Source organism: Cicer arietinum, chromosome 5, assembly GCF_000331145.2.
Source record: "Cicer arietinum cultivar CDC Frontier isolate Library 1 chromosome 5, Cicar.CDCFrontier_v2.0, whole genome shotgun sequence".
NCBI lineage: Eukaryota > Viridiplantae > Streptophyta > Magnoliopsida > Fabales > Fabaceae > Cicer > Cicer arietinum.
In genome coordinates, this window is record NC_021164.2 from 63,436,062 (window position 1) to 63,460,629 (window position 24,568).

Consider the following 24,568-nt stretch of genomic DNA (forward strand, 5'->3'; position numbering starts at 1 on the left):
CAACAGACCTTATAGAATGTACACTCCTTAATGTAGCCCTTTTATTTTGTTTAAAAAAGTTTATGCAAATCTTACTACTATATAGAAAGAAAAAAAAACATAATTTGACAATTTTTGTATGAATTTTATTCAACAAACAAATATTTTGAATTTTATTGAATTATTATTTTTAAAGTCTTTAATACTTATACAAAAAAGATTTTTAAAGTCTTCTTGTGGCAGTAACCTTCCTCTTTCCCAAACCCAAAAGAAGGGTCCGAACCGGGTTCGAGAAAAAAAAACCAACGGAAACGTGATATGAATTATGGAAACAGGCATCACCGACCGCCACAACGCAACCGCGATCTCTAACAATTCTCACTCTCCGCCAGATCTCTCTTTCTCTGATAACCTAATCTTCATAAGAAAGACGATCTCACCGATATATGCGAATTCCGACTCTAAAACCCTATAATCCACCGTTCTGAGCATCGGATACATTTTCTCTCATTTTCCGATCGTCCTCTTCGGCTGTCTCAGTAAACGTGGTAGTCCGTTTTAGATCCTGATCGATATTTTGTAGTGTCATATATTTTTCGCCATATTTGGCTTCGGTTTCGCAGTGTGATCGCTTGTGAGGTTTTAGTTGACTTTCGTGCTGTTTGAAGAAATTAGCGAGTTAGTTGTTTGAGAAGTGAGAAATGCAGCGTGCTCCAGTGACAGTTGAGGAGCAGTTATTGCAAAAAGCAGTTAAGGAAGAGTGTCCATGGGAGAATCTTCCAAAGCGACTTCAAGCTACTCTTTCTTCCAAAGACGAATGGCACCGAAGGTTAGCGTCCTTCCATTTCTTTTATGCAAAGTCTTTTCTTCTTTGTTTTATCCGCATTCTGTAATTGTTGAACTTATTAAGTAGTAGTTATCCAAATTAAGTTGACGATGTTTGAGGAGTGATTTTTGCGTTCCGATGAGTCGTTGTAGAAATTGAAGAATAATAATGGTTAGAGTTTAGAGTTTACGTAGCTATTGAGATAGAGTTTCTACTAATGATGGAAAGTAGAATAGAATAGAATAAATTTGCACTTGAATGAGTTAACTTTTGATTTGAAAACTTTGGAAACAATAACTTTTGTGAGCTGATTTTCATTTTGAATAGTATTTTAGTTTGCATAATTTAGTATATATCTGCAGTGTTCTACATTCTGACTATTTCAATGCTATTGCGTTTTTTTTTTTGAGGAATTTCAATGCTATTGTGTTAATGTCTTGAAAATATATATATTTTTAGATACATATTCTTAACATGCTTTTTCTTTTTGCTGGCCATGGGAATTGCATGCAGGATAATTGAATGCTGCATAAAGAAGAGACTTCAATGGAATAGCTGTTTTGCCCGTAAAGTTTGTAAAGAAAGTGAATATTATGAAGATATGATGCGTTACTTGCGGAAGAATCTTGCTGTATGTTGTTTACAGAGGACTGTGTAACTCTTCTTTCTGAACTTATATATCAAATACGTTGTTCACTGATCAGAAACTTTAATGCTAGGAAACTTTTCGGAGAAAATTGAAGTATTAGTTAATGCTTCTAAACTTGAAGTTGCAAAGTTGGAATTAAAAACTGGTTTTTGTTTTGCTTTTGTTTTAGGATCAGTTTTGATAAGTAATAAATATTTTAACCAAAACTATCTTTTAGTTCTATAAAAAAAAAAAGAATTCACCTGCTATTTTGCACTCTTAATGAATGTCAGATGTAATTACTATGTACCACTTTATGGATGCCGATCAGCGACCTTATCTTTTGCTTTTGTTTTTAGATATAGGCATTTAATATGCTTGTTTTTTACTTGCAGCTGTTTCCTTATCATCTAGCGGAATATGTTTGCCGTGTAATGAGGGTATCACCTTTCAGATATTATTGTGATATGATTTTTGAAGTAATGAAAAATGGTAACTTAATTCTCTAATGAATTTTCTCCCCATGATGGTCTGGATTATTAACTGGTTGTTGATTACCAAATGCCTAGTGTTTGTATGGATATTTTTTACTATGATGAGTTCATCTGTAACTTGAATGGCTGGAACCAGAAGAGTTAGCTGGCCATTTGCATTGTTCTTGGATTTAAATCTGTTTATACAATAAAGAATTACAGATTGAGAGTGAGACATATCTAATGTATTGCTGACTTGTGAAAACACTTCTATAGGAAATTACTATATCAATGAGGTTGGCGCTTACAACAACAACAATACCCGCCAACATTTTTATTTTATTTTAGGCTAAATAGGGCGGGCACTGGGCACGTTTGTGCTACAGGTTAAAATGTAATTAGCAGCGGCAAGTATATATAGTGTTACAGAAAGCTAAATCACGTCTGTTGAAAATTAGGTATAAAGAAGTGATTAGATCCTTGAGAGTATACTACACAATATCTTATGAACCTGATGTGGATCCATGAACCAAATTAGTGCCCTTGAGAAAGGATGGTGGGGCAGAGTCAAGTAACCGGTTGGACTAGGTGAAGCCGGTCTTGATAAAGGAGGAGACAATGAATTAGATGGGGGCAATAGTGACCTAAAATGTTGGGGGATTCACCTTCAAGAGTCAGTGGAAGCTAAGAAAATGCTATGATTGGGTAGTAGTTAATCTAGACTTGCTGCAGCTGAGGAAAGTGGTGTGAGGTGAAATGCATATTGACAAGAGAGAAGATAGATGGATAGGTGTGGTGGAGATGGAGAGAAGGTTCCAAATGGAGAAGTGACAAGAGAGACAACGGCTAGAAGAAGGAATGAAATAATTCTGGAAACAAAATATTACTTCATATTTTGGATTACTCGGCAGTTGAGTTGTGGAGGACGGTATCACTTGATATTACCTTGAAATTATAAGGTTTTTAGATGGAGAATGATGAAAATAGGAGATAGAGACCGAATGATTTGAAATTGATATTGATTTGGGGTTGTTAGAAGTACTTTTATAAAATCTGAAGCACTAATCCTTATTTGCACTAATACCAGAGCACCTAATTAAATAAGAACACAACCAAATTGAAACATAATAAAATAAGGAAACCAATCCTATAGATCATCTAAGATTTTGTCAATATTATGATGCAATAATAATACTACCTCCGTCCCCTACATGTAAGACTCCTCTGATAAATTCACACAAATTAAGAAAGTTGTTTAATTTGGTTTGTGATATTAAATTTGTTTATGATTTGCATTATGTTTAAAAAATTATCATTATAGTTATTGGTATGGGCAGCAAAACAGGTTATTCCAGCCCATTTCAGCTCGACCCTACACCAATTTGCTTTAAATGGGGCAGGTTGACTTAGGAAGGTGGGTTGAAAATCTCGCCCCACCACGAGTTGGTGGATTGACCCACCAATAACAAAAACATATGAAATGCATTGACTTTTATGCGGGTTAACCTGGAAAGAATAGTCTAAAAAGTAGGGAAAACATAAAATTTCATACAACTCATATAATTCAACCACCCTATCCCGTTTTTTTGATGGGTTATGCAGGGTTGATCCAGATGAGTTGGAAGGTTGAAAATTCCAACTTGCTCTGTCAAATGGCAGGTGAAACGGATCAATCTGATTGAGTCCAGCCCATTTTGCCACTACTCATTATCCCACTCTAGAACGTAGTTAATTGTCCACATAATTAATTTGTATCAAGACTTGTCACTCCACCTCTATCCCCAATCTTACCATGAGAGAGATGATGAAGTAATTAAGAGTATTTCGGTAAAAAAAATAATGCAAGACAGAGTTTGGAGAGGGTTGCAAAAGGGACAAACAAAATTTTCAAGTGTCCTATATATAATGATGAAGGTAGTATTAGGCAATATTTTTTCATATTCTAACTGCTTATGCCATGGAGCCTTATGCTAATTTACCACATAATGGAGGTGTAGATGATGATGTTATCGATTTCTATTTGATTTGATTTATCTATTGGTTGTTGTATTTACATCACCACAAATGGTTAATCTATTAGAATTTATATTTATTAATCAAGGAACTGCATCTTTTACTTGTGCTGACCTCCTTATGTGATTTATGGTTGATTAATATGTAGTGTAATAAATGTCCACCTGAAAATAAGCTGCGCTAAACACTTCCTGCTTGTTTTTATATTTTGCAGAGCAACCTTATGACAGCATCCCAAATTTTAGTGCAGCGGATGCTTTAAGACTTACAGGAATTGGGAGAAATGAATTTATTGATATAATGAACAAGTGCAGATCTAAGGTACTGGTTAAATTTGATTGTATGGCTTACATAAAAATATTTTTGGCTTGGATTTCCTGTATAATTATAATAATATAACGTGCATGTCTTTTGTTTCATTACTTGTTGCAATCATAGTACCAATAGTACCTTCTAAGGTTTATTTTCTATAGGCAGGAAAGGAATTGGTTCTAGATATATTTAGCCAAGTATTTGTTATTGACCATCTTTTTAATTTGACACCTCCAAAAATGCCTCTGTTATGATCTACAAATGCTGTCATTTAGGTTTGAAGGCTATGCAACACAAACATTTTTTTAATCAAATTTCTAAGACATTACTTAGGAAGGTTTGTTTGTTTGTAATTTTTCATCCGTATTTATTGTGGAATAGGAAACCTGTTAGCACATAGAAATAGGGATAATTAGGAGTTTGTTAGTAGTTGTGTTCCTAGATTATTAGTAGTTGTATAGGAGTAACTGTTTTGGTGTTTTTGTTATTAATTAGTTACGTTGGGACATAATCCCTATCCTAATGTATTGGAAGTCTTTAAATAGAGGCTTCCACCCCTTTAGAAAGGATCTTTTATCAAATTTAAAAATTGAGTGGTATAAACCATTGTAGGAGTGTATCCGCCCTTGTGTGTCATTTTCTTTGGAGAGATTCTCTCCTATTATTTCTTATATGTTTTCTAAATATTAGTGTCCTTCCTCTATATCCTTGGAATCAAATTCTTGGGCTCCTAACAATTGGTCCGACCTGCCGGATCTCGAGGGGGTGCCAGTGTACATGGAAATGGAGGATTGGTGGGCTTAAAAGGTGGAGCTGCCCATGTTTTCAGGGACCGATCCTGTTGGGTGGGTTGCAAAGGCTGAAAGGTTCTTTTTGAAGCATGAAATTCACGGGTTCGATAAAGTGCAGTGGGTGTTCATGAGCTTGGATGCATGGATACTGTTTTGGTTTCGTTCTTGGGATCAAGAAAACCCAAATCCAACCTGGGAATCTTTTTACATAGGTCTGATCCATAGATTTGGCAATCAAGAACTAGAAAACAAAGCCAAGAAGGGAGTACAACAGGCCGTTGAAGAAGCCACATCAGCAAATCTGCTGTGTAATGCAAGGGGTTGCGGTTGGAAAACCAAGAACCATCAGAAAAATCAAAATAAAAAAAGAGTGGGAAGTTAACAGAGCAAGAACCGATGAAGAAAGATTCAGAAAAGGAAGAAAATCCAGTCTCACGTTTGTGGTCAAGGAAGGAAAGATTACACGCATTAAATGACCCATTTTGTTGGAGGAACAGTGCTAGGAATTTTCGATTCAGAAAATTAATGAAGAAGATGCACATTCTATCAAAAACTTAAATTCTGGAAACTTGGATATGGAGGAAATAATGTTTATCGAACAAACAACTGTGGCAGAGGAAGAAGGAAGCAGCCACTGCATCATGTGCAAAGGCACTGGCTCTTGGTCCTTTAAGGTTCTGGCAAGCCTTGTGCTGTTGTCATATTGGAAAGTGCAATAAAAAACAACAGGGATCGCAGTTATAGGGAAACTGACCACGCAGGAACTACATCTGATGCTTATTTGCTGATTGTGACTCCCCCCCCCCCACCAAAACCACCAGACCTGAAGGACAGCAGCAACGAGTTGCCACATCTCAAGGTTCATCAATGGCATTGTTCCTCTTTCTCTTCTTGTCCTTGTTTATCGTCTATTTTTCTTTATGCGGAGCTTTCCCCCGTAAAGCCATACTAGACGCAGCAAATGTTCTCTTCAATTCAAACTTCGTCTCCTTGTTCCTCACACTCGAAATTGTGGCTGAAAAACTTCTCAAACATTTGCCTTCTGCCACCACCTTTGGTATGTCCAATTCCGTGCTCGAGAAATCCGACACAACCAGATTGGCCGATCCGTTTGAGCTTTCCCTGAGGTCGTAGCTGAGGGGAGCATAAAGGACGTGTTGGTTCGAGGGTCCGAGTCCGACGAAGAAGAGAGAGAAACAAGCAAAATGGGCCTCGTCAATGTTAGGTCCAACTTTAGACTTAATGGGCTTGGGCCAATCTGATAATAGCCTTCTGGTTCAGGAAACAAGGAACTTGGATAATCTAAGTAGATGCTATACTTTGTTGGGTTTAACCCAAGGCAAATAGGGTCCAATTAGGAACTTAGCGGGTTTGCAGCTATGGCAGAAAAGGGCAGAAAAAGGGTATATGAAACTGCCTGAAACTGAAGTTGAGTCATCAAGTCCTCAACAATGGGATCCTGTAGGAAATTTTTAATTTTTTAACCATTGAACAGGAATTTAGTATATGTCAACCTTGAGGACAAGGTTGTTGTGAACAGGAGTGTATTGTCCGGATATAGAAATAGGGACAATTAAGAGTTTGTTAGTAGTTGTATAGGAGTAACTGTTTTGGTGTTTCTGTTATTAGTTACCTTGGACCTAATCCCTATCCTAATGTATTAGAAGCCTTTAAGTTTCAGTAGAGGCTTCCACCCCCTTTAGAAAAGATCTTTTATCAAATTTAGAAATTGAGTGGTGTAAACTATTGTAGGAGCGTATCCGCTCTTGTGTATCATTTTCTTGGGAGTCTCTCTTATTATTTCTTATCTTTTCTTTCTAAATATTAGTGTTCTTCCTCTAAATCAAGGAATCCTCTTGTGTATCATTTTCTTTGGAGAGATTCTCTCCTATTATTTCTTATATTTTTTCTAAATATTAGTGTCCTTCCTCTAAATCACTGGAATCAAATTCTTGGGTTCCCAACAAAACCTGCATAATCAAGGAAGTAAGGAAGGGAAAAGTTGAACTTTATCAAGAGAAGATATTTTGTTGAAAAGAGAGAGTCTTGGCGGAAAAAGATTGGTTCCCTTGTTCCTCCAATCACATGTCTTTGACCAGACTTTCAGTTCATTCCCGATAAATTTGAATTTGATTTCCTTGACTTGACCTGAATTAGTGAAGTTGGGAACTGGATAATGATTTCTTGAGTATTGTTGAGTATCTTTAGCTTCATAAAGTTAGACACTCGGTGCTTATAATTTCTTTTACCTTTAGATTTAGTTTAGATGTAATACCTATAGTCAAGGGTATGATTATATTCATCCATTATATATTATTCATCTGCTGAAAGTCAACTCTCAAGCAATTAAGAGACAAAAAGTTTCTATGTTATTTTCAACTGATTTTATATCATTTTTCTCTGACTCTTCATGTCCTCTTTTGGAATATTCAGAAAATCATGTGGAAACTGAACAAATCAATTGCAAAAGAAATGTTGCCTACGCTACCTGTAGATTTTCCTATTGAACCTTGGTGGGGAGTTTGTCTGGTGAACTTTACTTTGGAAGAATTTAAGGTGAGGTCTGAATCACCCTTACTAAATGGAGGCGGGTTCACTTTCAACAATGTTGTTCATTGTGTTAATTTTGCAATACAAAGTAATTTTGATATTTCTTTCTCTAACGATCTTAATTTTTTTGCCTTGTCTTTTTCCTTTATAGAAACTCTCCGAAGATGAAATGGCCACTATAGACAAAGTATGTAAGGAGGAAGCAAATTCATTTATCCTGTTTGATCCTGATGTTGTAAAGGGTCTCTGTAGACGTGGATTGATCTATTTTGATGTTCCTGTGTATCCTGAAGATCGGTTCAAAGGTGTGTTATCTGTTAATGTTTTGTTCATCAATTAATTTTGGTCTGTTTAGACTTTTGAGGCACTTCACTTTCATCTACCCAACTGACAATACCGGTATCCCTAAAATTAAAACTAACTGTTTTGTTTATAGTTTCTTAACTGAACTAAACCATACATAACTGGACATAGGGTTTTGAGTCAGTTTTGCACACAAGTAGATCATCCATTGGTAAGTGATGTAACTAAATGTATCCAAATCAGTGCAAATGTAGCACAGTATGTTTGATATCCAATTTTGCATATGCTAACACAATTGGCAAGAATTAAGCATATATTACTAAAATGAATAGAATATAATCACATCAATAGGTAAAACCCTCAATTAGAACTTAGCACAATCTTGCATTTCTGCAGGGCTATGAAGCCTTTTAGCAGGCCTAGAGGTTTCTAGACATGGTTTCAATGCTCAGGCACTGGTCAAAAACGACAGAGACATCTGGAACAACGTCAAAACTTCAACTATTTTGTCACAGCTGTAAAGGTAAGCCAGAGATTGGTCAGACAAAGCTGAGAAAGAATTAAACAAAGAGAGAGGTTGAGAAAGAAAGAGGTTTAAGGGGAAGGAAATAGTTGAAACTTGAAGATGGGGAAAAGAGAGACTGAGAGAGAGATGAGAGAACTAGAGGAAGGAAGAGTGAGATTCTTCGCTTTGAGGGTATAGTCTTGCACAACCAGTCTTATTTTTTGGTCTATGTGGTAAAGATCCATTTCATTTTACAACTTATGTTTTTTCTGGAAGAATGACCATTCTCTAGTTTCGTTATCACTTAGTACAGCCACTTGCTAAGCAGCATGTTTCTTTGTGGGCCATTGTGGTTTATGACATTGTTCACACCAAAACTTTATCTCCTTAGAATGTTGAGTTACTGGGTTATCATTTGGATCACTTCTGGGAGGATAAGCACTGAACTGAACTAAGTGTAGTGTCCTCAGTCATGGAACTGGGACCCAACATGATTTTACTTTCTTCCCGTGTAACTGACAAAGGTTTCTGAGCGAAGGCAAGGAGTTAATATCAAGGGATGGCCCTGCGAACATCATCTAACTTACGGTAAGACCCTTGAGAAAATCAATTATCCTCTCCTTTTTCATCATTTAACCATAAAACAACTCGTTGGAATATTTCCACAAAATAGTATAAAATATACGTATCCAGTGACTGTCCCATTGTTCTGCCAAATGTTATGAAGGGTTGATTACATTCCAAAAATTGTGCAGAACTTTGGAAATTGGAATTCATCTCTTGAACTATTGTCTAAATTTCATGAGCAGTCGTGTAGAATAGGTAGGCTTGGCCTATTTTCGGATCCATCAATTTCATTAATCAAGACATAAGACGACATTGGTTTTCAGTATCCTAGGTTTTTAGAATGGATCTTTTGTTGGTGGAGCAGTACTGCAGTAGTCCCCATAAGATAACTCATTTTGTCTTGCATGATTTGGATGAAAGGTTGAAGTCAGTAGTTTGGAAGGATGGATCCATGGAAGTCGAGCTTGGTGTTTGAGTGAGCTGTGTTTTAATCTAAGGTGAAGGAAAACCTACTCCGATACCATATTATCTGAATATGGAGAGTATAACTCTACTAGTTCTTTATTCAGATTTCAGGTGATAAAGGTAAATATATAAGTAAACAAATAAATACAAAATTGAGCGGTACCCAGAATTATCTGGGAAATTCAACTAAACTAGGAAGAGCCAATTGGAAATAAAACTAGGTAATTCACTACTCCTTAATCCTTATAATTGTAGGATGCTGTACATCCTATGATTTTTGGGGATTTCTTTCAACTGTATAATATGTTCAACATTTTTATTAAAACTGTCCGTTTAAATGACTGAAGTAATTTTTATATTTATTGTGACTCAGTTTCAAGGCTTGAAGGTTTTGTTTCCAATAGGGAGCAGTCTTATGAAGATCCTATTGAAGAGTAATGCATTTTACTCAGCTGGTTTCCTTATCTTTTATTCAAAATGTTGTTGCCAAAAAGTGACTGGAAGTAACACTGTATCCTTGTTCTTCCAGGTTATTGTATGCAGTCTTTGTCGTTTCAAATGAAAATGCATCTGTTGCTGAATTGGCAACAACCCTACAGGCTGACTTGTCACAACTGCAGGCTGCTGCATCATTTGTATGTCGATTGGGATGGGCAACAAAAGTCTTTGATCCATCATCTATTCTTCAAGAGACAAGTATACCTGGGTCTCCTAGAAGTGCTGTTAGTGATGAAGATATTTCTCTTGCTAGTCATGGTTTTGACAGTATGCATATTGATAACGATAATCAGGGGGATGCTTCAGGTTCAGGCAACTATGGCCCTCGTTCGCCCTATACTCGTGTTGCCTTCATAGTTGATGCCAATATAACATCCTATCTTATGATGGGTTCTGTTTCACCAGGTTTATACCTCATACGTCCCCACTTCTTGCATCTTAAATTTATTTGCTAAAATATTTTGAAATATGCTTTTGATATTGTTGAAAAGTTTGTTTTGCTGACATAAAAGGTCACATGAAAACATGGCTGAGGTTTCTTTGGACCTTTTTATTGATTGTTTGGATGAGCAAACTATATCGATCAATTATATTTGATGGAGATGTTTGTAATTACTAACAGGCATCTGTAGGTATCATCACATGAGCACTGAGGTTTGAGACCGAGTCATTGGTTGCACATATTGTGGTAGTTCTTTAATCTTTGCCTCCAATTTCATCATGCCTGAACCTTGCAAAGAAGATCATATTGAGCCCATTCACTACTTATTTTATGGGATTATAATTTTTTTATCAATAAATCCATGTGTGTTTTAGTTCTATGCTAAAGCAGTATAATTGTTCTTCTTGTCTGTTCATTATGATTTAGTTTTCTGATATCATTGATTTGCATGACTATATCTGTCTATAGTCTGACCAAAACTATTCTTCCTGTTGAACTTTCAGGTCTAAAATCTCATGCTGTTACGCTATATGAAGCAGGGAAATTGGGTCATGCCAGCATTGCTGATCTTTGCGAGGATCTTAGCACTTTAGAAGGTGCAAAATTTGAGGGAGAACTGCAGGAGTTTGCCAATCATGCATTCAGCCTGCGTTGTGTATTAGAATGTCTGCAATCAGGTGGAGTTGCTTCTGATGTACAAGTTGAGGAACAATTTGATAAGATGATTAAGGCTACTCCAAGCAATGATGAGTCAAGCTCTCTAACTGCTGAAATATCTTTGGCTGAAGAATCAGGAGACTCTGGCATCACAGAAGCTGAGACATATAATGATGATTTATTGAGTTTAGATTTGGAGAAGTCTGCAGAGGCTTTGGTTTCCTCTGAAGCTGTTCCAAATGCTGGAACCAGTTCTGTTACATTGGAAGGTGATGTCAATGACATACAGGAATCCAGTAAAGATGAAAATCTCCAAAATGATGAGAAACCAATGGTTGGAACAGAAATGCTAAAGACAAAAAAGAAATATCGTGTAGATATTCTCCGCTGTGAAAGCTTGGCTTCTCTTTCATCAGCAACCCTTGATCGTTTGTTTGTTCGCGACTATGATATAGTTGTGTCTATAGTGCCTCTTCCTCATTCGTCAATTCTTCCTGGACCTGGAGGTCCAGTTCATTTTGGTCCCCCCTCATATTCCTTTATGACTCCTTGGATGAAATTGATAATGTATTCAACTGTAGCTAGTGGGCCTCTATCAGTTGTTCTGATGAAAGGACAATGTCTGCGCTTTCTTCCTGCTCCATTGGCTGGTTGTGAGAAAGCTCTCATATGGTCATGGGATGGTTCCACAGTTGGAGGGTTAGGAGGGAAACTTGAAGGAAATTTAGTGAAAGGAAGTATACTTTTGCATTGTTTAAATTCACTTCTTAAACATTCAGCCGTGCTTGTGCTGCCTCTTAGTAAGTTTGATCTTGACAAATCTGGAAAATTGATCACTATGGATATCCCTTTGCCCTTAAAGAATGCTGATGGCTCAATTGCTCCTGTTGGAAAAGAGTTAGGAATATGTGAAGAGGAAAGTTCAAAGCTGAAGTCTCTAGTGACCGATTTGGCAAACAAGATGGAACTGTGGACAGTTGGATATATCCGCCTACTTAGATTGTTTACTGAAAGAGAGTCTGACAAGTTTTCACCCGATGAAGAGAAGTATGATTGGGTTCCATTGAGTGTTGAGTTTGGGATGCCATTATTTAGCCCACGGTTGTGTAATAATATATGTAGAAGAGTGGTTTCGTCTGAGTTGCTTCAATCTGGATCATTTGGTGAACACCATAATTCAATGCAAAGCTTAAGGAGAAAATTACATGACATTTGTGCCGAATACCAAGCAATAGGTCCTGCTGCTAAGGTACTTTACCAGAAGGAGCAAGTTAAGGAATATTCACAACAGCTTATGAACTATGCTAGTGGAAGATGGAATCCACTTGTGGACCCTTCCTCTCCCATTTCAGGGGCATCAAGTGAGCATCAAAGGTTAAAACTTGCAAAACGACAACGTTCCAGAACTGAAGTTTTAAGCTTTGATGGCAGTATTCTTAGGTTTGTAAGCTTTTAAACACTCAATTCATGAAGATTTCTGGATTTTCTTATTAGATAAATAAGTCGTTTCTTTCAGCATTGTCGTAACAAAAATTATTTTTTTTCTTCACAAACAATCGCTTATCTTCTTTTATAATCTGATCCAATGATGATTTTCGTATATATTCTAAATTTAGAGAAGTATAAAATTTTGCAAAGGGACGGTGCTTTTGTGAAAATAATGTTAGATTAGTCAAAAAAAAAAAGATAGAATATCTCTTATGTTTTTGGTATTACTTATTTCCTCTTTTCTTAACATGGTATCTTGACAAGAGACAATCTTATTCTTGCCTACTTGGTGTGGTTATCCGTATCTTGTAACAATAATGTGGGTCGTATCTCAATTAGATAGAAAACTGAATGAACCCAATTGACACGAATCCCAGTTTGCATCCTGATTCATTATGATAATCTTGATTCACTATCATAGATCACGACCACTGTTTTTTTTAATCGACTTTTTATATCCAGGCTGAGCCACTTTTCTTTTCGTATTTTATTTATGACTTAAATCTTGAATTATTTTGAGGTTTGCGTATGATGTATCAGTTTATATTTTTGCTAGGTCACTTGTTTTTACTCAAAAAAGCCATTTGTATCTTACGGTTCATAATAAGATTCAATTCACAATTCGAAGAATAGGTCTTCTGATTTCGAATTTGAAACTCAATTTATTAACTATGTGGATTTTCTTTTCAGCCGTGTGAGGCATTTCTGGTGTTTTAGGTTCCTGTGAAACTGATTCCTCCGCCACCAGCATTAGTACCAACATTTATACCTGTTTATTTTGTGTGGTTGTTTGGAGTTTGGTTCTTGTAACTGAAAATTATATCGACAATATATTTTATACAATCTCTGGACCTTAAAATAAGAAATCCAATATTGATCCTTTCCATCTGTTCATTATTCATAATTTTGGTTTCTAATCATTCCAAATTCTCAGAAACTTCATACTTTTGAATGGTGCATGCAGATCTTATGCCTTAACTCCTGTTTACGAAGCTGCCACAAGGACCATTGATGAAAACACTCCAACCAACACAATAAAAGCTGAAACAGATGAAAATGATAGTAAAGAAGTAATTCATCCTGGAGTAAATCTTATTTTTGATGGTTCCGAGTTGCAACCGTTTGACATAGGTGCCTGCCTCCAGGGACGTCAACCTATTTCCTTAATAGCAGAAGCAGCAGCTGCCTCAGCATCTTTAGCAATCAAATAGTTCTGCAGTTGCTATAGAATACAGCACCGCGATATCCATGCATGCATGGCTATGCCAGTGATTTCTACGGTCTGTTTTGTTTTCATCTTCTAGCTTGTTGGTTGCCCACAAAGTTGGGCTCAGGTTGAAGGTTAGATTTGTATTTTGCTTGCATGTATTTTACCTGTTTTCTCACTATTTCAATGGTTGTAAAATGCATATGTTCAACCTTCCAAGTATGCTGCAGTCTTGCAACAGCCATCCTTGAGGCTTACAGGCCCTGGTTTTCTATTTGAAACAAGGATGAATTAAACGAAGCCCTAATGAATATACTGAACTTGGTGAACTGAAATATTGTTATTTTAATTTAGCTACTTTGCTCTGCAGTTTCAATCTATGCTTGTCCAATTTCCTGCGTTAAATTACAGTACACTCTTGTTCATAAGTGCAGGTTTCATTTGTTTTGGGTTTCACTTGATCAGGAAATTGACCACAACAGTTAGAGTTGTGAAAAGAGGAAATATGTAATCTTCGTCAAACAGTTCTATAAATATAGATGACAGGGTTTTTGCTCCTGTACATACTTACAGCCAAATAGATATTAAGCAATTCTTAATTCATATTGTTAGAGGAGAATATGACCATTTGGTAAATATTATTGCGTTCCATGTGTAAAAATTTAAGATGTGAATTCATCGTCTTTAACTTGAGTTGCATAATATCCCATGTTAATTTAAGATAAATATTGAGCGTGATATAAGCTGTCAATTGTGGCACACGTCCCCTCTAGAGTGGAGAAATCCTCCCTGCAAAAGCAAAAAATAACAATCAAGCTACTCTTCATTCTCACGAAACTATACATATGCGACATGCTTGTGCAAAATGATAAAGCAATACATCCATTTCTAATTTCTAACAAGAAAAATGTTATTTAAACAAATTTTAACACATATAAAGTACAGCGTTCACTTATACTATTTTCTAAAGATTAAGGGATTTTTTTATATATTTTTCTGAAATTCAACATTTATCAAGTTATAAAAATGAATAAATATTTTTGAAAATGTTTTTTTTAATGTTTTAAAAGGAATAAATTGAAATCTATTTGTATTTGGTTATGTGCTAATTAAAATTGATTTTGTTTAAATTGATATTGTAAAATTGATTTTAATTAAAAATGACTTGAATATAAAGTGAGTTAAAATTTTAAAATGATTTATGTTTGAATATATTCAAGTGAGTTGAATAATAAATATCAATATAAAAATCACATTTGAACTCATATATCCTAATATTAAGCTAAAATCAATTGTCGAGTCAAAATCAATAATACTTAACAATATTTAAATATATTAAAATCATTTTTACACTTTCAAAATTTATTTCGGCTCCTTCTCTAAAAGCATGATCAAACATTCTATAAAATTGAAAGGACATAAATGGTAAATTTTTTAAAAAAGAAAACTATTTTTGTGAATATGATGAAAAAATAGGAGGAAAACTTGAGGGTTAGTTTTTCACTATATTCTCTTTTGAAAAAAAAAAACTTTATATTATACTGTACATTTAAATTTGTATACAAAAATGCAAAAAAAAAATAAAAAAATTCCTATAAAAGTGAGGATGTGACTTGACTTAATTTTTTTCTTTAACAAGCGAAGAAATCTTTAATTAATAAATAAAAAAATTATATTATATTAATAAAATCAAACAAAATACAATAAATAAAGAAAAAAAGTTAATGCAAAAAACAAAAGTGCTAAAATATTTTAATATTTTTCTCTTATTTTGTAGTAAGTTGCAAATAAATTAGCAATTCCATTGTTAAAAACTCTTATTTTGTAGCTTAATATATTTAACAAAATACATTAAATAGAAGAAAATAAATACTACATTGAAAAAAAAAATCAAAATTTTAACTAAAATTCACCTAAATGTCATCTAGTTTCACATATAGTATGTTGAACTCTTCTATAAAATAAGAACGACAATCAAGATAATAATAAAAATAAAATGATAATCAATCAGAATGATTAGAAATTGTTCAAAAATTAGACGAGTTTGACAACAATTTATGAGTGAAACTCACAGACATTCAGTAGACATCATTAATTAAAATTTAATTTATTTTTTTGTTTAATATATTTTTATTTGATTTTATTAATATAATATTTTAATTTTGACTTATTAGGATGCAACATAAGTGGAAAAATAGGAGGGGAAAATACCCAAACTTGACGGAGCAAATATGATTTATCCCGCGAGAATTGAGTGGATGAGAGGAGCGAGATTGATATCATTGTTCTCCGGGCGCTGCCGTATTGAAAAGTCACGGCTACGGACGTTGATGATTGTTAAGTCTCCCACATTTTTTGCTTCAACCATTTTCACAAAGTTACAATTACAGCATCCTCCTTCTCATTTTCAATGCCGATTCTACTCTTCCTCACCTTCACCTTCACCTTCACCTTCACCTTCCTCTAACAAGCTCTTTGTTGGAGGGCTGTCATGGTCAGTGGACGAGAAGTCTCTCAAAGATGCTTTCTCTTCCTTTGGAGATGTCACTGAAGGTCATTCATTTCATGCCTTCCATATGTTCGACATTATGCCTAACTCACTTGTTTCTTATTATTTATAATTCCCTCCTTTTTTTGTTTATTTTCAGTCAGGATAGTCTATGATAAAGACACTGGTAGGTCTAGAGGCTTTGGATTTGTCATCTTTTCAAATGAAGAACATGCCAAATCTGCAAAGGATTCAATGGACGGAAAGGTCTCTATATTTAGAATATCCATTGTTAGGATTCACTTATTTAATACTATCTACTACTATTGAGTTTATGAAATGTTAAAAGAAATATAATTGTTTATTCTGTAAGCGTTTAATTTAATTACACTGTTTATATATTTTATTTTATCATTGTCTATTGAAGTTCCTTCTAATGGTTGTGTTCTTTTTGCAGGCACTGTTAGGTAGACCATTGAGAATAAATTTTGCCCTCGACAAGGTCCGTGGTGGACCTGTTGTAGTTCCTCGATTTTCAGACATCGGAGTTGGACACTTAAACAGGCACTAAATTGAATTTGCCTTAACAAATTTATGTTTGTCTGTCGCTGAATAACATTAAAATTATTAGCTAATGGCTACAGGGTTTGTATTGATTGTCATGTTATCACATTAGTAGAACATGAAATTTAGGTAGCTGATGAAGGAAGCCGAGTCAATATTTTTACATCAGGATGGTCTTCATGCAGACATGTCATTGTGTGGATCACTGAGAAATTTTCAGCACAAATCATACTTTGTATGATAGTTCTGTTTAGGGTATCAACCTTGATTGAGCTCTTCAGTCCAAGCACAATCATCATAAAAGAATATAGATGCATGTTATTTTTGTACTATGCTTCATTAGCCCAAAAATCACAAGTTTTCCCCCATATTATAAAGTTCTTTCAGACTAATTTTTTACTCATTGAATATGAAGAAAGCTCAATGTAGAAGTATTTTGTGCTTGGATAAAGATTGTCTTGGGTAGTGAGATGTATAAGAAAGGAATAGAAAGAGAAGAGAAAGGAATGAGAGAAAAATTAAGGGATGTGATGCGTGATATGGTCGAGAATGGAAATAGATGTGCTTTTGAGGTTGTATATGTGACAGACAAGGGTCTCCTAGTACCTCTTCATCTTTGCTTTTGTAGATAGTTTTCTTCATCTTTTTCTACAATCTTGTTTTATTGCCGTGAACAAAGTTTAACCATTCCCATTAAAATACGAAAAGTTTATACAAGTGTGCTATAATACAAAAACTGTTTTACAAATAGACTATAATATATATCTAATATTTATATAAGCATGCATAAATTAATAGTTTCAATAAATCATTCATAAAATTAGTTTTATTTTTAAAAAAGTTATTTCGACCAGTGATCTACCTCGATCTCTTTGAACTCTTCTTCAATTTGCCTCTATTGTCAATAAGATTGTGTGTGTGTATGTGTATGTATGATCCTTCACACACACAGATTCCAACATAAATATTGGTCCCAAATGTTTGGTTTGAATTATGACACCGAATAAGTTATACGAAGGTTTAGAGTTTAATTCCTACCACCAATAAATTAACTATTAACATTTCTCAACAAAAAATTTCAAAATAAATAAAGAAAACAAAGATTCAAAGTTAATTAAGATCTCAAAGTACACTTAGGCCTTAGCTAAATTAAAATAAAGAGACATAAGGACAAAAAAAATTAATTTCATGATCCACCAGTGACACTTCCATTAAAGATTTCAATGGTATCACCTTGACAAACATGGTGCCATCGAAAAGACTTGTCATCATCCATAACATTTTGTTTATAAATGAAAAAGTAACCATCTTGTGGAAGATGAAACTGAAGCCTCTGATTCAACTTATTCAGTTCCTTCCTCAACTCACCAACATTATCAGAAGCATTCATTTCCACGGGTATTTTCTTTGTTCCACTCTTGGGTAAAACCAACAGCTTCAACTTCTTTGAACCTCCACCACCACCACCACCAACCACCGCCGGAGCCGCCGCTGCCGGTTGCTTAAAACTCACCTCAATTTCACTGTTATCCGAAACGTCACAATCACGTAATAATTGATTCTCATGCAATTCTGTTCCTGTTGCATGCACATGCAAAATGAGTTTGTTTATTGGGACATTATTTTCAATGTCATGAATTTTCTCTTTAAGCTTTAAAACGGTGTGGTTTTTGTCGATTTCGACCGGAATGTGGGATTTTGATGAAGGTGTTTTGATGTTGAGGTGAATTTTGGTTTCCTCTACCAAAGGTGATCTGTGATGGTCAGATTCTGCAACGGCGACAACTAGATGAATGCGAGAATTTTGAAAAATCTCGCATTTCCAAATGTCGCCGTCGTCCTGGAGAACTTGGCCATTGAAGAGTAAGGTTTGTTTAGAGATTGGAATTCCTTGGTATTTTTGAACTTTTTCTTTGATTTCCAAAATTGTGTCGAAGAAGCCCACTTCAATTGAGAATGCTCTCCCTCTTTGTACTTCAAATATTAGATCCATTTTGATTATTTAACTAAAATGAAATTGTTTGCTACAAATAATTAATATATAATAATATCAGTAACAGAATTCCTATATTCTCTAACTCCAATTGTAGTTCAAATGTGCTGTCTGTTTTCACTAGTTAATAGGAAAGACAAGGTCTTTCCCCACCTGCAATTAGCCCATGATGATAAATTGTGTATCTAGTTTAATTTTTTTTAAATGTGCCCTTAAAAGACTAAAAGCCATATGTTAAAAAATAAAGGATATATCTTAAAAATTTTGCATTCAACTTTTTAAAAATTTAAATTTGTTTTTACAAGAAAAATATTATACTTTTAATTTTTTTTAACATCTACCTTTAAGGCACACATTAAACCCATTAATTTTTTTATGTGTCATCTAAAACAAGCAACTCAGATAAATAAATCAGTGAATGAATTATATTATATGTAATTGTATAACACATCATAGTAGTTGAATTGTGATTTTAATTTTTCACTATTCACTTTAGTGCAGTCAAATTCTAATTTTGTTAATCTATATAGATATAAAATAGATCCCCCACTTTTTTGAATAAATAATCACTTTAAAGAGTAAAGAGAATAATGTCAATATTTGATTAAAAAAGAGTAACATCAACCTTGGATGAAAAATCAACCTACATTATAACAAAATTATGGGTGGTGGAAAATTGAAATCTCGATTTTAACAAATACTAGAATATTATTATGAATAAGTTTCATAAATGATTTATCAATTGATTGGATCCATAGGTGCAGTGACTAAAGAGTTGTTGGGCCGAAGTGCATTTGGATCTGAATGAGGGTCCAACGCGATCTGGCTCATACTAACAAGTCTAAAACTTGACTAACATCAAATCTTTTCCACTATAATATCAATAAATACATTCGTTTTAAGCCAAAATGCAACTCACATAATAAGAAAAAAACTATGAAAAATTAAATTGACTTTTGACAATAATATACTATTGTTCTATCACTATATAGTAGTATTTAAAAGGAAGCAACTAAAAGTGAATCAGAATCATGCACCAACCTTCTATCCTCTATTTGCAAGAATTTTGCAAAAACTCCAACTAATGGGGCAGTATTATAAGTACATGCCTCAGTTTGCATATAATTGTTCCTTTGATCCTCAAAATTGTCTTCATTATCAGGTCCTCCAACCAAAGCCCCAACAAGAATATTAGGATTTGGTTCTTGGACACCATACCAATTATCATATCCTTGTGTGCACCCTATGAACCCTTTATTTTCTTTATATGATACAATGGATGCTCCTCTATGATGTACCCTTTTGGGGTATTTTGGCCCATAGCCCACTAAGTAACTCATGTTAAGTGGGTTTAGGCCCAATATGTAATCAACTTGTGACTTGGCAAAACTTAGAATTTCTTCATGGCCCACAAGCCCATCATGGCAATTGAGCTTTTGATTCTCACTTTGGAGAAAGTTAGAGTAAATTGTGAGTAGAAATGTTGCTGTTGAAACATATTGCATGTTGTTCCACTGTCTTACATAGAGTAATCCAGCTGGTGTTCTTTCCACATTGCTACCATTGTTTTTGTTGAGACATGAACAAATGTAGTACTCTGCTTTTGATTTGTACTTTTCAAGTATATCACCATGCTTCTTGTGCTTTTCATCCATCAAAAACTGCAAAAGAATATTATTATATTTAGATCATCACAATCTCTTTATAAGACAACTCTACCATAAGTAGCATATCAATTACCAAAAAAAGAAAATCTACAGTAATTAGTAACTTAAGGATATCTTGTTAGTTAGTTACTACTTAAGTCATTCTTCAATGTTCATTAAGTCTCATTTTCATGCATCAACTTTCTCCGCCTTACATTTCTAAATAACTACAAATGTTTTATGACATTTATTTTCAGACGGCATATTTTGTTCGGAAGTGTACTTCTAAACGTCACAAAATTCATATTTTTTTAAATTTGAGTTGTGATAAATTCCTCCTTATACGCATCCATCTGAAAAGCGATTTTAAAATATTTCTTAAGGCGCAAAATAAAGGCCCAATATCCGAACAAAATAACAATTGGATCAATTCAAGGGCAAGACATGTGAACAATGTTTTACATGTTTCCATCCAACATCAAATTATTGTGCATTACTAGCAACATAATGGATGAACCCTTTGTAAATATGGAAAATACTACTACCCCAACCCAAGTAACCAAAGTGTTCTTGCAATTTTACAATGTTCAACTGATTTATTAGAACTCTGGAAGAAAACAATAAAGTATTGATTTGAATGTGGGGCACACACCACAGTAATAGCCTGCCTCATGATGAGTTGAAGGGTTGAGAATTGAAACATACTATCAATCAGATGAGCAATCAATGGCATCCATTATTACACTTTCCACAGTCAATGCATGTAGAATATTAGTGAAATCTATACATGCATGCTCTTCAGTCTTCATAATCAACAGATATAATCAATTAAAAATTTAAGATGGTAATTTCAATAAAGATTTTGTTGTTTTTATTGTTATTTTAGTGTATTTTAATATTTAATTAATTATAATGTTTATAAGCACTATTCACACAAAATATTAGCTATAGCATATTCTTATGGATGCATTGTTGCCACCATTGAAACTTCAACATTTGGCACAAACAATAGCCTGCCCACTTTAATTGAACTGTGATAAATTGCATCAATTGCACATGGCATTGTTCTTGGATATACTTTTCAAATTTTCAACCTTATAGACAATATATCTTAGATTGCTCCATCAAATCAATGATTAATCACTTTTGAAAGTAAAGGAAAAGAATCAGAATTAAGTCTTAAACCCATCATTTAATTTTTGACTTTATGTCAGTAAAACAATATCCAGGCAATGCTAGCTAAAAATAAGCTATTGAAAGAGAGAAAAACAAATAAAATGTTTGAAAAAAAAAAACAGATTTTAATGAGACTACAATATCAGTATAAATTAATTTTGCATCAGTATCCAATAAAAAATTATCATTTTATTACGTAAATTTATTTTGTAATTATCTTTTAAAAATAACTATTAAATATAAAATCTTCAAATAAAAAAAGTTCAGTCAAATTTTTCGATATAAATTAATTATTGACAAAGTTGATAAATACTTCATACCAATAAGATAGTTATAAAAATATACACAAATTTTATTGAACGTAAATGTAAAACTACTTTATAAATAAAAAAAAAACAAGAATAAAAGCAAAAAGCACAAAGGATCATTATATTTAATTTGACATTTTTCAAGGCCTTGAGGAACGTGAAATGAGACAAGAAAGAGTGATTAAAGGAAAACACTTTAGTTTTGTGTTTGTTTTATTTACCTTTGATGCCAAGACTTGGAGACCAGCATACTTAACATCCCAGCTGAATTCTGTTATGGACCAACCAATACCACCAAAGGTATTAGCCTTGGAAATAATGTAATCAAAATAATATTCTTTGTCGGTGGCTTTGTACAACCACATAGCTGCCCACAATAACTCATCCATATATCCACTCACCGACGCATAATAGCTCTTCACTACTCCAACACTTCCATCATATTTTCCTCTGTACTTGTCCCCAAACTCAAACAACTACACAATGTACACACATACAACTAATTCAATTACTTAAAAAATGTCACAATACTCTTGTATGAGAACACCTATATTTTTTTTTAGTTATATTGGTGCAAAACATCTATCTACCAACTTTGTGTACACGATTAATCTTTGTCGGTCTTAACATATTGTTTTGAATTCACAAATGATATATGAAACGTCAGTTTAGTAGTAAGAGCTTGACTTTATAATTTTAGATGATGAAGTTTTGAAGTTCAAATTCTTTTATAAAAATAGACATTAGTATAATTTTTAATTAATAGTAATTTTATTCTTTCTCAATTTTAAAAAATAAATCTTTATCGGAGAGAATCTTAACTACTATTAATTTTTTTGAATATTAGACCTTACTTAAAGATCTTATTCCATTTCTGCTCAATGGAATGTTGGTTATAAGCAGAGCTAATTTAAACTAGTAATTTTGTTATTTTAAAATAAAGTGGTAGCTCTAACTACTTTCAGTTCATACTTCATATACCCCACCATTGCCTTTAAATTGAGATGTAGTAAGTAGTTTTGTTAGAAAGAAAAATCAGCATACACACTAATTAGGAACATTATTTTGCATACTTAACTAGTCTCTTAAAGTTAAAGGTACACTTAACTTCAAAAAAAGAAGTTAAAGGTACTCTTAACATGGGAGAGGGTAAAGCAAAGTTACTCAAAACATAATTAATGAATTATTGTTTATATTTAAAACTAACCTACCAAACACAAGTACTACTAGTGAATAAAACACAATTAGAGGTTACTACTACTACCTGGTGAGCATGGTGCAAAAGTAGTTGAGAATAATGTGGATTAGTTTTCTTAAACACAATGGAAGCAGCTGCCATAGCTGCAGCAGTTTCTCCAGCCAGATCTGAACCTGGATTCTTCTCATCTATCTTAAATGCTTGTCTTGAAGTTGTCATGTCCTCTGGACGTTGCCAACAATAATGGTCTGTGTCTCCATCACCCACCTAAGTAAACAAACACATACCAGAAAACCTTAATTTTAGGATCTTGTTTGTTCAATCCATTAATCACCACACCAACTAACAACTGTAAAAATTGAAATCAGTATAGCATAACACTTCTGATTAAAAAAGAGGTATTTGTTGTCCGACGCATATAACTACACTTCTGATTTAAAAATGTGTCTAGTGTTGGTGCCTGACAGACACACATATTGTTACATTCAATCACTTATATTTCTTCAAATTACAATGGTTGTTGATGTGCCGGTATCAGTGTGTCTTTGTCAGAAATTCACAAATTATAATTATACCTCTGCCCACAACACATTTGGACTAGTATGAGCTTTGATGAAATAATCAGTTCCCCATTTGATTGCTTCCATTACATGACCAAGTTCACCAGCTTCTACAATTTCTTGTCTAAACTCTATAGCACTCCATGACAACATTGTGACAGTGAATGCCATTGGTAATCCAAATTTCACATGATCACCAGCATCATAGTACCCTCCAACCAAATCCACCTATACACACGTACCAAAAAGAAAAATAAAAATCTCAACTTTGAATCACACAATTATTATAATTTAACCAAAATCAAGAAAATGAAGAGAAAAAAAAAGGTATGAAATTGATCTGACCCCTTGTTCTAAACCATCAGTGAGACCAGAATGGTGACGCCAAGTAACACGTTGATTGTAGGGTAACCTACCTGAACGTTGTGCTTCAAAGTAAAGTAGACTCTTTGAAAGTGCATCACCATAATGAAAAGCTTGAGTAATGGAAAAAAGGGTGAAAAAAATGAAGAGAAAAATAAGGTAACAACAATGATGTAGAAATTTGGGAGTTCTACGTTGTTGTGTTTGTGTCTCATTCTCCATTGTCACTTCCCTCCTAAACAAACAAAGAAACAAGTTAGTACTTTTTTTAGGAGTGAAGAGAAAATTGGAGAAATTGAGGGTATAATCTCCACACTACTACACTAGAGAAGAGAAGTTCAAAAATGGGTTTGAAAAGTTATGTAGCTATTTATATGTAACAATTTTGGTTGGGAGAATATCAGGTGAGAAATTCAAGCGGTACTTTTATGTTTGTTTTTTACTACACGATGTTCAATTTTCATTTTAGAAGTAACACTTTTTTATGATAGTGAAGTTAGTGAATTTCAATTTGGCAAATAAGGAAAAGGAAAACGCATAGCAACTCCACTGGGAATTCAATTACCCT

General features: G+C 34.0%; 4 protein-coding genes across 7 annotated transcripts; 2 read left to right on the forward strand and 2 right to left on the reverse strand.

Annotated features, from left to right (window-relative positions):
• Window positions 1-205: 205 nt before the first annotated feature.
• On the forward strand, window positions 206-14,039 carry LOC101502568 (uncharacterized). Of its 3 annotated transcripts, XM_004501978.4 has the most exons (10): window positions 206-808; window positions 1,319-1,436; window positions 1,829-1,925; window positions 4,134-4,240; window positions 7,456-7,578; window positions 7,724-7,877; window positions 9,786-9,846; window positions 9,942-10,315; window positions 10,856-12,449; window positions 13,462-14,039. In XM_004501978.4, exons 1-10 carry the CDS (start codon window positions 681-683, stop codon window positions 13,706-13,708), a joined length of 3,003 nt encoding a protein of 1,000 aa, XP_004502035.1. In that variant the 5' UTR covers window positions 206-680; the 3' UTR covers window positions 13,709-14,039. The 3 variants fall into 3 exon arrangements, with proteins under 3 accessions (XP_004502035.1, XP_012571751.1, XP_027190271.1); XM_012716297.3 differs by lacking the exon at window positions 206-808 and having other exon boundaries at window positions 1,324-1,459; XM_027334470.2 differs by lacking the exons at window positions 206-808; window positions 1,319-1,436; window positions 1,829-1,925 and adding an exon at window positions 3,458-3,820.
• A 1,842-nt stretch (window positions 14,040-15,881) lies between these two features.
• LOC101502883 (uncharacterized) lies at window positions 15,882-17,133 on the forward strand. The gene is made up of 3 exons (XM_004501979.4): window positions 15,882-16,257; window positions 16,353-16,459; window positions 16,650-17,133. The coding sequence occupies exons 1-3, from the start codon at window positions 15,936-15,938 to the stop codon at window positions 16,761-16,763; spliced, it is 543 nt and encodes a 180-aa protein (XP_004502036.1). The 5' UTR covers window positions 15,882-15,935; the 3' UTR covers window positions 16,764-17,133.
• A 709-nt stretch (window positions 17,134-17,842) lies between these two features.
• On the reverse strand, window positions 17,843-18,768 carry LOC101503213 (ubiquitin domain-containing protein 7SL RNA1-like). The gene has a single exon (XM_004501980.3). It carries the CDS (start codon window positions 18,747-18,749, stop codon window positions 17,943-17,945), a length of 807 nt encoding a protein of 268 aa, XP_004502037.1. The 5' UTR covers window positions 18,750-18,768; the 3' UTR covers window positions 17,843-17,942.
• An 829-nt stretch (window positions 18,769-19,597) lies between these two features.
• On the reverse strand, window positions 19,598-24,516 carry LOC101503532 (endoglucanase 11). 2 transcript variants are annotated; one of them, XM_004501981.4, is made up of 5 exons: window positions 23,983-24,510; window positions 23,653-23,865; window positions 23,144-23,344; window positions 22,101-22,355; window positions 19,598-20,410 (listed from the first exon to the last, which is right to left on the reverse strand). In XM_004501981.4, the coding sequence occupies exons 1-5, from the start codon at window positions 24,220-24,222 to the stop codon at window positions 19,748-19,750; spliced, it is 1,572 nt and encodes a 523-aa protein (XP_004502038.1). In that variant the 5' UTR covers window positions 24,223-24,510; the 3' UTR covers window positions 19,598-19,747. The 2 variants fall into 2 exon arrangements, with proteins under 2 accessions (XP_004502038.1, XP_027190211.1); XM_027334410.2 differs by lacking the exon at window positions 19,598-20,410 and adding an exon at window positions 20,804-21,198 and having other exon boundaries at window positions 23,983-24,516.
• Between the last annotated feature and the right edge of the window lie 52 nt (window positions 24,517-24,568).